This window comes from Bipolaris victoriae (genome assembly GCF_000527765.1).
Source record: "Bipolaris victoriae FI3 unplaced genomic scaffold scaffold_60, whole genome shotgun sequence".
Lineage (NCBI taxonomy): Eukaryota > Fungi > Ascomycota > Dothideomycetes > Pleosporales > Pleosporaceae > Bipolaris > Bipolaris victoriae.
In genome coordinates, this window is record NW_014575332.1 from 102,097 (window position 1) to 115,372 (window position 13,276).

The 13,276-nt window shown below is 53.7% G+C and overlaps 6 protein-coding genes across 6 annotated transcripts; 2 read left to right on the forward strand and 4 right to left on the reverse strand.

Moving 5' to 3' along the window:
* Positions 1-1,696: 1,696 nt before the first annotated feature.
* On the reverse strand, positions 1,697-4,740 carry COCVIDRAFT_39129 (hypothetical protein; the record flags this gene model as incomplete). The annotated part of the gene is made up of 3 exons (XM_014699580.1): positions 1,697-2,521; positions 2,713-4,370; positions 4,458-4,740. 3 exons carry the CDS (start codon positions 4,738-4,740, stop codon positions 1,697-1,699), a joined length of 2,766 nt encoding a protein of 921 aa, XP_014555066.1.
* Positions 4,741-5,165: 425 nt separating this feature from the next.
* COCVIDRAFT_103350 (hypothetical protein) lies at positions 5,166-6,455 on the forward strand (the record flags this gene model as incomplete). Its single annotated transcript, XM_014699581.1, has 1 exon — positions 5,166-6,455. One exon carries the CDS (start codon positions 5,166-5,168, stop codon positions 6,453-6,455), a length of 1,290 nt encoding a protein of 429 aa, XP_014555067.1.
* Positions 6,456-6,976: 521 nt separating this feature from the next.
* On the reverse strand, positions 6,977-7,966 carry COCVIDRAFT_103380 (hypothetical protein; the record flags this gene model as incomplete). Its single annotated transcript, XM_014699582.1, has 1 exon — positions 6,977-7,966. The coding sequence occupies one exon, from the start codon at positions 7,964-7,966 to the stop codon at positions 6,977-6,979; it is 990 nt and encodes a 329-aa protein (XP_014555068.1).
* Positions 7,967-9,450: 1,484 nt separating this feature from the next.
* On the forward strand, positions 9,451-10,950 carry COCVIDRAFT_39132 (hypothetical protein; the record flags this gene model as incomplete). Its single annotated transcript, XM_014699583.1, has 1 exon — positions 9,451-10,950. The coding sequence occupies one exon, from the start codon at positions 9,451-9,453 to the stop codon at positions 10,948-10,950; it is 1,500 nt and encodes a 499-aa protein (XP_014555069.1).
* A 362-nt stretch (positions 10,951-11,312) lies between these two features.
* COCVIDRAFT_80740 (hypothetical protein) lies at positions 11,313-12,207 on the reverse strand (the record flags this gene model as incomplete). The annotated part of the gene is made up of 2 exons (XM_014699584.1): positions 11,313-11,771; positions 11,860-12,207. Coding segments are annotated over 2 exons (807 nt in total), but the record flags the coding sequence as incomplete, so codon positions are not given.
* A 222-nt stretch (positions 12,208-12,429) lies between these two features.
* On the reverse strand, positions 12,430-12,657 carry COCVIDRAFT_103404 (hypothetical protein; the record flags this gene model as incomplete). Its single annotated transcript, XM_014699585.1, has 1 exon — positions 12,430-12,657. A coding segment is annotated over one exon (228 nt), but the record flags the coding sequence as incomplete, so codon positions are not given.
* Between the last annotated feature and the right edge of the window lie 619 nt (positions 12,658-13,276).

Here is a 13,276-nt window from a genome sequence, read left to right on the forward strand (position 1 = left end):
TAACGACTGATGTCAGAAAGCAAGGGAACTTTTAATCAGTCAATCAATCAGCGTAATGCTTTTGATTGTGGCGTGACTCAGATGCTTCTCAGTTTCTGGAAACAATGGCCAGTAGAGCAAGGTACACGAGATAAACCGCGCAGTCAGAACTAAAAAAGAAGGTTTGCAGGCAGTGGACGGGCCGGACGGGCACGACGCCATTTTGTTTATCAACGTGTTAGGCATTGCGTGTTGTCCCGTCTCGTCACCGGCATTACAATGCTGAAAAATAAACTCGGGCAATACCTTGATGACCAGAATGCATGGCCGCGACCACCTTGCCACATAGAGTAAGGACCGTTGGGTGATCTGTACTCGATATAGTATGGCGGCAGATCTAGAAGTGCAGTAGCTTGCCGAAGGTTGGCTGAGGTGGAAATGACATTCCGAGGGCGTTGCTATCGATAAAGTTGAAGGCGGTGTAGAAACGTAAGACACAGTCCGGCGAAGCTGATATGAATTGCGTGTTACACCGAGATTGTTTCGACAATCAGTAATCCGGCACATCGCAGTTGCTGACTTCACGTGAAGCTTGCCGGCTAGTGCCAGCACCGACGTTACTATTTTGTCAAAATAGCCTCGGCAGCGATTGTGAAAGATCCTATCGCCATGACGAAATCGAGACTTTAGCTGAGCAAGGCGTCTGTCGGATAAGGTAGTGATAGTGCGAAAATCACATCGGGGATGTGTCGGAACAACCACAATTGTTTGCATGCCTTGTATCGGCCCTTTTGGTTAAGATTCGGAAAACATGCCCTGGCCTGCGCTTGTGCTGTAGCGTGGCAATGGCTATTGTAGTTACATAGAGTAGTGTAGAATGGCCAGGTGGCGGGAAAAGCTGTGCTGGTCCATAGCGGAGCTGTGATGAATGTATGGCTGTAGAGTAGTAGTGTTGACATTGGATTGATGAAAAAAAAAGTGAGTGTTCAGTACTCGTACATAGTTGTCACAGGCAAAGTGGTTAGCGTCTCAACCCAAACAGGTACGTACCTGCAGCGCTGGACCCTGTGCCAAGGCCCAAACGTCATCGCAACAGGACGAGGCAGTCTGCATCCGAACACATCTATCGGTATCCTCGCAAACTGGCGGGTCTCGACATTCACAGCAGCCTGAAAAATTACGCAACTTCTCCACAGCAATGAAAACACGAGTTCATGCCATGTTCAATGATATCATTGCTCAGCTGTAGCAGCTCCATCCCCAACTCCGTTGAGCTATCCTAATCTCAAGTGTTGCTCTTTGCCCACCCCCTAAACCTTTAGCTATACCCTAATACAATTTTCTCTCAAAGTGCCAGAGAAGAAAACTCGAGTGCAAGCAGAAAACCAGACAAACAAACATCTTTTTGAGTTTATCCCTCCCTTGCGGATATGAACGCCTCGCGACTGAGCACGTAAACTTTAACCAAGTGACCCGTAAAAAAGAGAGGATGCAAGAGGAGAGGAACAAGAAACGAGATTGTCATAATACAAAATCTGAGGCCTTATCAAGCGTATCAAAGAAACATGCTTTTCCGTGCCATCAGTCAACTCAAAAGAAACGGGAAAAAGAGAAATTGGTCATTGGCCATACCCATTCGTCATCATGATAGGACTTGACCACGTCCCCTTAAGCACGCATCCACTTCTCCCAATTATGATTATATGAGAGACGGCATCTAGTGCTGCCCGTAATTTCCGCCCCAACCTCCGCGGTTGTAGCTGTTACCGTATCCTCCGAATCCACCGTAGTTGCCATAGCCGCTCTGCTGGTGGCTTCCAGAAGTCTGGTGACCAAGCCCGCCTAGGCCACCGTATCCGCTGTTGCCAAGGTGGCTAGGGTAACCACCATAGCCTTGCTGAGCGTGCTGAGGTCCGCCTTGTCCGGGAGTGCTCTGGTTAGCTGAGCCAGGACGGCCAGGCTGGGCCCCAAGAGCAGAAGGGCTTGGTCCTCCGCTCTTGTAGTCACTGGAAGGCTTGAGGGCATCGTCGCCAATACCCTGTCCACTCTGTTGACCATATGAGCTCTGGTGGAAGTTTCCAGGACGAGTAAAAGTATCAGGAATAGCGCCGAATCCTGCACCTCCAGCAGTTGCGCTAGGGTTCTGAGATGCGGCCGAAGCTGAACGACCGTAATCGCCAAAACCTCCAGCTCCGCCACTACCGCGGTCGTGCAAAGAGGATGCACCAAAGCCTCCAGCATTTGCCGGAGAAGATGAGTGCTGATCAAACGAAGCCTGAGGAGACATGCCGTAGTGGTGGGGCTGACCATACATGCCCTTTCCGAACGATCCATAGCCGGCTGCTCCTTGGCCGTAACCTCCAAACTGATTCATGTAGTTGGCATAGTATGGGCTGCCATAGTAGGGGTGGTTGTATGGGTAACCAGCACCATGGCCATGCTGCGCGTGCTGGCCTTGTGCGCCATGTCCTTGACCGGCCATAGCTGCTGGGTTAGGGGTGTTGTGTCCGCTGTTCTGGGCGTCGCCATATCGGCTCTGAGACTGGTTTATTTCTTAGTATATTGTAGTCAATGGGCGAGGAGTTCTGGTTCAGCTGCTGTCCTTACTCGGTCCACCACCTTTGCTAGCTCCTCACATAACATGTCGTCTGTACGATGTGTTTCGAGGTGGATAGCATAATGGTCGGCCACGAATTTGACAAGCTCGGCATGAGTCCGAAGTATTTCACTTACCTGTGGAAGCTGACTCTGAGCATAGGCTGAGTCAGTAGGTCCAGAACCGAAAGCGCTGCCAGTACGCTGTTGCGCGGAACCAGCTTCTTGCTGGGTTTGTGCGATAGGCTGACCGTAGCTACCATAGTAGTTCTGGTATTGCGCACGTTGTTCAGCGGTGAGATATGAGGGGTAGTTGTCAGGGGCAGACGAGAAGGCACCGGGCTGGGATGGTGCTTGGCTTTGTTGAGCAGCGTAGTCGTAGCCAGGGGTCTGCGAGTTGTTTGATTGCGGGATCTGTTGGCCGAATGGGTCGTACGGCTTTTGAGGTGGGGCAGAGGCTTCCGACTGGATGCCAGGCTGACCATATCTGGCGAACTGGTTGTAGGGTTGATTTGATTGGGATCCCTGGTTCTGCATGGCCTGGGATGCAAGTGGGTTTGAGGGCGATTGGGGTAGAGTAGGCTGGTTTTGAGGAGCAGGGGGTAGTCCTGGGGCCTGCTTTGGTGTAGAAACGGACTCCTGCGGCTGAGTCTCTGCTTGGGGTGGCGCCTGGCGTGGAGCTGGGGGAAGAGAGGCTCTGGGCTGTGCAACAGGCGAATGCTGTGGTGGTTGAGTCCTAGTCTCCGCCTCTTCTCTGTCCTCATCAACATCTGGGTCGGATCCCTCACCCAAACCCATGCTACCAAACTGGACAGCCGCTCTGTCAACAGCATGGTTTCCAGGCATAACAACTGCCTCTTGTTGCTCAACCAGCCTCCTCTGGAAACTTGCGCTTCGGTGCGGGGTTCCCGAAGTCGCCTTCAATGCGGTCGTCTGGTATCCTCCAACAGCGGGACGGCCGATGGGTGCTTGGGTTGGCCCGTTCAAGGGGGTGGCAACAGCACTTCCAATATCCTTTGAGCTTGCAACAGTGCTGAAAGCTGTCTCCGTAGGGGGCGGGTGCGACTCGTCAGGAAGATGCTCAACATTCTCTTGTGTCAATTGATCCGCAGGCGGTGGCAGGGCGACTTCGGGAGTAGCCACTCCAGGGCTCTTGTCTGGCGTCTTCTTGGGCGTATCCTCAATGGTAGGTGGTGGCGTTTCAACAGGCTTCTCTACAACTGGGGGTATGGGTTGTTCTTCGGTCGGGACAACTGGATCAGTGGGAACGTCGTTCGCAGGCGTGGCTTCAGGTACTTGCGGAGGCGCTTCGGGAGCTGCAGCGGGAGCAGGCTTCGGGGCTGCTTTGGGTACCACGGGTGCGGGTGCGGGCTTTGGTGCGGCAAACATACTCGCCCAAGTCTTCTTTGCAACTGTAATAGTAGCCTCGACAGCAGGCTTGATGACTTCTGGGGTACTCTCGGGCGCCTGCGCAGTCGTCTCGTCGTGTTTGCCCTCGTTGGGCTCTTCTCCAATAGCAGGCGTGTCCCATGCAGAGGACTCGTTCGTCGGGACTGATCCAGCAGCCGTACGAGGTCCAGCAGCGGCCCCACCACGGCCACCTCGAATGCCACCACGACCACGATCGGTGCCCCGACCTCCACGGCCTCCACGACCGCTGTCGACACCGCGGCGGGCGCCATCAGGTCGACCACGCAGACTGGAGGTTCCATCTGCCGGAGCGACACCATCTTTCGCCTTTGAGCGGGACCTGTCCTTTACCTTCTTAGGGACTTCTGAGAATTGAGAGACGGAGCCTGTACAATGTCAGCAAACAATGAGCCCCTGGTTGTGCAGAGTGCTGTCCTGTGTGCGCAGTGCACGGGCGCAGGAGGGGCGCTCACCCTCACTAATCTTCTCAATGGTGGTTTGCAGGTCGCCATCAGATTCTTCGATTGCGAGCACTAGGTCGGCGTCGGTCCATTCAGGAAACAGTTCCTTGAGTGTGGGTAACTGTGAGTTGTAGCGCTTCTTAAGCTCTCCGAGCTCGCCTTGGTCTGCTGATGTGTCAATGGTTGAAGATGCGCTGTCGCCGTTTGTTTTCCTGGGCCCTCGAGAGCCGTATGATGCCCTGCCGCCGCGGGCAGAGCTCCTGCCTCGCGCAGGCCGAGATGGTGCTTCAGACATTGAATCTGTGTGGGGTGTGGACAAGCCGCTGGCGACTTTGGGTTGTGTGAATGTGTGGGCGGGTGTGGTGGACGTGCGTGGTGATGATGTAGAAGGAGGTAAAGTTGGGGAAAGCTAAAGGGCAAGCGACCACGTCGTCTTGGCACTGGAGGTTCCAATGGCGCAGGACGCGGCAGTGTCGCGTTGGCTGGGGTCTGAGTGGGCTGTGTGGTATGCAGAAGTGAGGGGAGTGTTCACAAGCGATTGATCTACGAATAGCTGGGGCGTATTACTCCAGCCTGCCGTCTTGCGCGCGCGTCTAGTCCGTCACGTGCCATACAGGGCGCCCGCTTGCCGCAGTCCCATGGCCGCTTGTGCCTGGCCCACCTCTCGTCATCGCCGCACCGCAACACGACGCACGATTCACGACAACTGACTGCGCCGCCATGCAGTCCGCCACCGGCAAACGCGTCCTGAGCACGCTTGCCTCCAAGATTCACCCCCAGCTGCCGCTGTCCCCGCGAGAGAGTCAGCAGCTACTGTCTCTGCTTACCCAGTCCTTCCGCGCCCACCTCGACCGCGAACACCCCTTCCCCCCCTCGGAGAGCACCCAGAGAGCGCCTTCCCGGCAACTGCTAATTAGTAGTGGGCAACGTGCCCCATCCCCGCACCATGCAGCCGCTTCTTCCTATGCCTCGACCACCCAGCATCTGGACTCGATCCTAAACAACCCACTGTTTGCAGTCAAGCCCCGCCGGAGAGGGTCGGGGTCTGCCGCCATCGATGTCCTGAGAGACCCTGTTGGGTGGTTTGTCAATGAGATAGCGTCTGGTTCTGCTACTCTGCAAAAGGCGGCCATTTGCCTCGAAGTGCTCGAGAAAACGACAAATGAAAGCCCAGCGGGGCTCAAGGATGGAGTCACACCAGCAAATGTGCTCTCAGAATGGCTGCGGACCAGTGGCTTGGACACATCGCGCGAGTTCTTGGATATGTGTATATCAAAGTCGGGCAATGGCAGTAGGTTCCTCGACAGGCTGGTGGCTTTACAGTTGGTCGAGGGCGAAACTTCTGCACCGTGGCGCTGGTTCATCCGATCGAATGAGCAGCGTGTCAAAGAAACCGGCCTGGACGTCTCAAGAGTGACCAAGTTCAGACAACAGCTTCTGGAGAAGATGGTATCCATTGAGGCAAACACAAGCTTGAACAGCGCCCTGGCTACGTTTATGCAAGCTTTCCGCTTCACGGAGAATGCGGGCTACGAGTCAGCACACAGTGTGTTGAGGACCGCTGGGGGTCGTCTTGTCAACCGCATCATCTCCAGCCGGGACCAGTCCATCGACCTGGAATTGTATCAATCATTCTCATCATCATCGCAACGTTGGCTTGGAAGCTGGAGCCGAGCCGTCGAGGCTATGCTCTCCCTCCATCGACCTTCAGAAAGCAGTCCAATGCCAGGACTCAAATTCATCGAGGACCCCACTGGAGCCGTCACATTTGCACAGTCATCACGAAGCCGACGCAATTTCCTCGTCCAGCTATGCCTGGGTGTTGCCAGACAACTTTTGGAACAAGAGAAGTTTTCAGAAGCACAGGTAGTCATGGAATTCACCAAGATGCACTTTGCAGATCTTGTGCTACCAAGGCCAGCAACCCTGGCGCAACCAGCATCAGAGTCGTGGAGCGTGCGCAGGGAGCAGCAGAACTTGGAATTGCTCGACCAGCTGATCCCTACTTGAAGGGGCATTGGAACGAAAGGAAGCGAAAACGAATAAAAAATCACTCATAGCTGTGGCTTTTGCAGGCCAAGATCAGCTCTTAGGCGTTCTTAGGGTTTTGGCAAATGTCAGATTGACAGGTCGCCGACGATGCGGGTCCAAAGGGTAGTGCACCGTAGTTTGACCGTGCGGGGAAAGCGACCGCCTTGAGGTTAAAACATGGTCATCACATCGTCATACTGTATTACGATCAACGTAGAATAGCGGAGAGGGAAGCGCGATTTATTAACAATTGCAATGAAGCAGTACAATGAATACAAAAATATAATTCATATCGATTTACTCTATGAGCTGGTTATTCTACATTAGTCTGCAATAGACTTGGTCTTTTTCTTTCTTCCTCTTGGTATCGCTAAATAATAAAGACAACAAGAATTGAAGAAGAGAGAGAGGGAAAAGAAAAGCCCCTCATATGTCATCATGATGTTTGGTTCTGTTCGTAACACACCTCTGTTTTTTTTTAACCCCACTTTCCCTTCTCTTTACTTCTTGAGCTCTCCACCATCGGTCTCCTCAGGCCAGACGTCGTAGCCAAAGGTATCCTTCATATTAACAAAGCGCGTGTGCCTGCCCCTTGCAACCTCCTCGACGGCGTCAAAGTCCTCTTTGCTGAGCTCGGGAATGTTCCAGTTGCTCTGGATGCGCGAGGGGGTGGAGCTCTTGGGCAGGACGACGTAGCCGCGCTGCAGACCCCAGGCCAGCAGGACCTGAGCTAGGTCGTAGCCGCTGCGCTGGGCAACCTCGTTGAGCTTGGCGTTTGTACGCACCTTCTCACCCGTGCTGGGGACTTGGTTCTGGGAGCCGAGGGGTGAGTAGGCCGAGACGAGGATGTCGTTGTCCTGGCAGAACTTGACGAGGTCTGAGTTGGGCAGGAAAGGGTGGATTTCGATTTGGTTCATCATGGGCTTGACCTTTGCGAAGCTGAGGAGCTTCTTGAGGCCGTCGATGGTCCAGTTGGAGACGCCGATGGATTTGGCCTTGCCGGACTCGTAGATCTCCTCCATGGCGCGCCATGTGGGCTCGGGGTTCTCTGTGAGGTCCTTCTTGATGATGTACTTGCCGTCGGCGCCGATCTTGGGCATGTGGTTGTCGTCGCTCTCGGCGGCAATGGGCCAGTGGACGAGGAAGGCGTCAATGTAGTCCATGCCCAGCTTGGTCAAGCTGCTGTTGAAGCTCCATTTGACTTGATCGGGCTCGTGGAGGTGGTTCCAGACTTTTGTGCAGATGAAGAGATCTTTGCGGGTGACGCTGGGGTTCTCCTTGAGGAAATCGCGCACGGCGGCGCCGACCTCCTCCTCGTTCTGGTAGAACCAGGCGCAGTCGAGGTGGCGGTAGCCCGTCTTGAGTGCGGTGGTTACGGCGGCGTACGTCTCGCCGGATGCGCCCTCACTGGCGAAGGTGCCGAAGCCCACGGCGGGGATGGTGACGCCGTTGTAGAGCTTGTAGGTCTTTTGGTTGGCAAGGGGAGCCATGGCTGCGGTATGCGGAGATGAATGTGAACAAGATTGAGAGGAGGTTTTGTCTCTAGGAATTGCACAGGAGGCAAAGGGGAAAACAAAAGGGTATGGATAGAATTGAGATTGGGATTTCTTCTAAACGACAGCAACAGCGCGTGGCAGGGCTGCAAGGCTACATATGTCTGTCCAGCCAGCGCATGTGTCGGGCTTGTTGAAATTTCTAACTTTCCCCCTCTCGTCACCCTTGGCTGGTGCTGCTGTCATCATGGCTCCATGTGTGCCACGCCTCGAGCAGTCAGCAAACCCCCAAGACCGGCGACAGGGCAGCACCGTGCCCGTACAACAACCCGGATGTGGCCGATCGCGGTGGTATTGTGGCAGCATCGGTCCCATTGCGAAAACTCGTCATGATAGTGCCATCCAACAGTTTCACAGGGGCCCTGAGGTGTTGTCAGTTGCTGGCCGCGATGACGTCGTATGTGGATCTCCAGGGTCCACTGCACGGGCCGGCCAGGGCGTGCGTGGGACGTGGCTGAGAGTGGCAGTTTTGCCGACCTTGACCAAGGCGATAGTAAGGAAAAAAAACTGCGTAGTCAGCACCAAGTACGGCCATGGGCGTGGGCCAATGCAATGCAAGCCGGTATGGATGTATGTACCTCTCTCTACGTAGCACCGTACAGAAACTTACTAGCCCCCTTCCAACGCCCTCGGCTGGTGCGGCTCTGCGCTCTCCAGCCACTCGCTTCGCTGCGTCCGCCCTAATTCGGCGAGGCGCGCTTTTGGCCCCACCCAACCTTCGTCACTGCGACATGATGCTCCCTGCACCATCCTCGTTCTGCTGCACTCGTCTCTACTCACATTCCCACATGTCGACTGATAGCATATGCACGCCAATCCGCTTTGACCGGCGGTAGCCATTTCCTCGTCAATCACATCCTTCCGGCCGCGCTCATCTTTCCGCTTGCTTGAGGCTCTGCGCTAAGCTTTCGCGGCATAGGCGAGACGTATACAGCCATGCTTCCAGGTGTTGTGGCGACTCACATGTCGCGAACCCTATCAGTCCCCAGTTTTCGGCTTTATCCCGGCGGTGACGGTATCCAGTTCTCATTCTCTGGTCTGGCAAACTCGTCCCCTAGCGCTCTTCTGCACGGGCGTGCCTGAGCCATGATGATGTCGAACTGTGGGTACAGAGATACTTGTTGAATCCATTGAGTGCCATTCGGTGCTTGCTGTCTCGGCCTAACTCGGGATAGCGAAAAGCTGTCTTGAAACTTTCCACTCGATACTGGCAAATGACGAGAGCATATGGCAACCATCACCCAGCCGACCAAGACAGCTGAGATGATGATATATAGCCCCTCCCCCAGGACCCTGATGTCAACTATCCACCATCACATCTCTCCACACAACTTCACTCACTTTCACATCTAGTTTCTGTGAAGTTTACATCCACTATCTTTTCAACTTGATATACATATCCCCTTTACGTCATTATCAATATGTCTCCCTCAGCTTTTGACGACAAGGAGCTGGCTGAGACTCCTCTCACCCAGACCAAGTCCAACACCAACAATGCTCGCTCTGGCTCCCTTGCTGTTGGAAGCAGCGAGCTTCCCATCCCTGGAGATGCTCACGATGATGGCACTGCCAACGCCATCGAGGTCCCAGCTACCCGCAGCGCCATTGCTGACACCACCAACTACATGCACAACCTTTCACTCTCGCCTTCCATGAAGGAGAGGAGAGGATCCCGAAACTCCTTCGGTACCTCGCTGCCCATCCCCCGCTCAAAGAGGCAGTCAAGGCTGTCCTCTGTACACTACCCAGATGGCCACGGTGCTGCCAAGCGCCCTGGCATGCCCTCCATCCAGCCATCTCGTGATATCATCGCTGCTCAGCTTCAGGACTTGGCTGGCGAGAAGGTCCACGCTGCCAAGGACATGGCTTTCGTCTTCGACATCGATGGTGTCCTCGTCCACGGTGACCGTCTCATCCCCGAGGGTCAGCGCGTCCTCGAGATCTTGAACGGAGACAACCAGCTCGGCATCAAGATCCCACACATCTTCCTCACCAACGGTTCCGGTAAGCCTGAGCAGGCTCGTGTCGACCAACTCTCCAAGATCCTCCACAACCCCATATCCACCGAGCAGTTCATCCAGTCGCACACTCCCATGCGTGCCTTGGCTGAGTACTACAAGACTGTTCTTGTTGTCGGTGGTGAGGGCTACAAGTGCCGTGAGGTCGCTGAGCAGTATGGCTTCGAAGACATTGTCGTCCCCAACGACATCGTTGCCTGGGACCCCACCATTGCCCCTTACCGTGTCTTCACCGAGGAGGAGCGCAAGACCTCCCGCCCCCGCGACTTCAGCAAGACCAACATCGAGGCTATCATGGTCTTCTCTGACAGCCGTGACTACGCCACCGATATCCAAATCATCATGGACCTCCTCCAGTCCGAGAACGGTCGTCTCGGCACCAGGGCCAAGGACCCCGTCTCCCAGCGCATCCCCATCTACTTCTCCCAGGGTGACATGCTCTGCCCCACCGAGCACCCCTTCCCCCGCATGTCCCAGGGTGCCTTCCGCATTGGTCTCGAGGCTATGTACAAGTCGCTCACCGGCGTTGAGCTCGAGCGTGTCGTCTACGGTAAGCCCGAGTTGGCTACCTACAAGTACGCCGATGAGGTCATTGCCAGCTGGATGGAGACCATTCACAACGAGGAGAAGCTTCCTTCTCACATCTACATGATTGGTGACAACCCAGCCTCCGACATCATCGGTGGTAACATGTACGGCTGGAACACTTGCTTGGTCCGCACTGGTGTCTTCCAGGGCGGCGACAACGACGAGAACAACCCAGCTTCCTTCGGTGTCTTCAACAATGTCCTTGAGGCTGTTCAGACTGCCATGAAGAAGGAGCTCGGCGAGGACTTCGAGTTCAAATTTGATGAGAAGATCAACCCTGTTATGCAGGAGGGTGGTGTCTCTGCTATTGCTTAGAGCTCCCTTCTTCTTCTTCATCTTGCTTTCAGCATTGATATGACGAAAAGGCCTTTTCTTTTTGTTGCATTTCCACGGCGTTTTTTCTTTTCCTTTTCCTTTTTTCCTTGGTTGCTCGATATATCCTTTGCATAGCGCGCATCGCTTGCATTATAGATTAACGAAACATTTCTTTCCTTGTTACTTGAATACACGAGAAAAGTGGTCATCTGGGCTCTTTTTTTGTTTTTTTTTCTTAGCTCTCATATAGATTTCATGAATTCTAAGAAAAGCTTCTTTTATTCGTACATTTGAATCTGCTCCTGTTGTTCTGACTTGACGTGACCATGCTATATTCACCTTTTGGCCGTACTTACTTAGCACTCTTCATCGTCATCAAACCCAACAAGCCCTCGCTTCAACCTCACAGTGCTAACTTCCCCATCAGCCTCCCACGTAGCCCTACATTCGTACCGCCCTTCCAACCTAACCCAAACATCCCATAGTAAATACCGTGCAAGCACCCTACTCTGATACAACGCAAACTTGGCCTCCCTCCCACTTTCCCCCTCATCCTCTTCATCTCCTTCTCCATCTCCGTTTTTCACCCCCGACCCCCTCATCCCGCGGAGTCCAGCATCCACACTACATTCCCGCTGCTCATCACCTGACATCTCACCATCAGGCGTGAAAACATCCCACATCACCTCTCCCCGCACCACAGGCGTAGCACCGCACGCCGGCGCGGCAAACTCCTCGTACCACTGCCCCAGCGCATTGAACTTGCTTCGAACGTACAAGCTCCATTGGAGCGAGAAGCCAAGGTTACGGTAGGATCCTGCCTACTCCCCCCCTTGCCCACACCCGCAGTCAGTCAACCAGGAAGCCGGGAAAAGCGGAGTAGTAGTAGTATAGTGTAGTGTTACTTACGATTACGCAATTGCCATATCGACGGATTAACAAAGTAGTCCCACCTTTTCGGCCTTGTACTTCACGCTTATATGTGAATTCCTGCACGGAAGGGTTGAGAAAGGCGGTTATGCAAGGGTTGTTTGTGTGGCTGAGGATTGTGGCGGTTGCGTCGCTGAGGCGCGGGTACGCGGTGCGGAGGAGGGGGGAGGGGGTCGTGAAGTAGGTGCAGAGGTCGATGACGTGCATGGTTCGGGGTGAGGGAGAGGAGGAGGAGGGGAAGATGCGGGAGTGCGGGAGGAAACAGGTACGCATTATGGAGTCGCAGAGGTCGCCGGGGGGAGAGGTGTAGTAGGCGTTTTGGAGTATGGAGAGTTTTTCGCGGAGGTCGGGTTCTTCTTTATTGGGGACTTTGGTTGGGGAGAGGGGGATGAGGGAGGTTATGGTGGAGGTGAGGCGTGATAAGGCACTGCAGTCTTTTTGTGGACTCGATACACCGTTTTGTTGCCCGGGGTTCTTGAAGGACGCGACGAAGGTGTTGGTGATGCGGTAGGCGTCTACTTCGGCCCATTCTTCGTCAGAGGGGTCCCATATTGAACCGCCTGCGGATGGAGACGGGTTGTGTGGAGTCGCCAGTTTGGTGGCTGTGAGATGGCGAGTGGAGAATGATGCGGATGACCCAGAAAGTAATCGCTTGTGGATTGATTTGGAAGGTAGTAGGCGGTTTAAGGTAAGCCGTGGAAGATGCGGAGGTGCTAACAGTGTCTGATACTGAGACTGAAACGTGGTTGTTACTTGAAGCTGGGCACTAGGCGTCATAATCTCGAAGTGAAATCTGTTCGTATTTATGAGAGCCTGGAGTCTGTTTGTAGTTTGAGCAACTCACTCACTGTTCGTTTGTATGACAAACAAGTGCAATGTAGACCTCGCTGTGAACCTCCAGACGGATATGTTTACTACCGTAAATCAGGTTGTTATGATACTCAAGTAGAGGAAAACTTGGACAAGCTCATATAGTATTCCGTGATTAGCGGTATGGTGGTTTGTCTCCAGACATTTTGAAAAAACGACATAGAGTTATGTAGGACATGGACTTGGAGTTTTGAAAACACTACGATCAAAATTGGTCTTGGAGAGCTTTTCAGGGCGTAGAGAACGTTGTTATTCGGACTAGGTCCCAAAAATAGACTGTAGTTAAATGAGATTGTGGTTGACATAGGTGCGCACAAGTTTAAAGAGCCAAGTATACCAACGCGTTGCGGACTTGAGTATTCTACAAGGATGCTCATAACCTCTTTACTATCTTATAGCCCCGCGCCATTTTATGGTATATCCTTTGTGGTGACGAGCAAATAGAAGAAAATGGTAGTATGAAAGATGAAGGGGATGGATGTGAGGTCAAAGTTTCATAGAGGTTGAACTTAGTCTCAATTAGGAA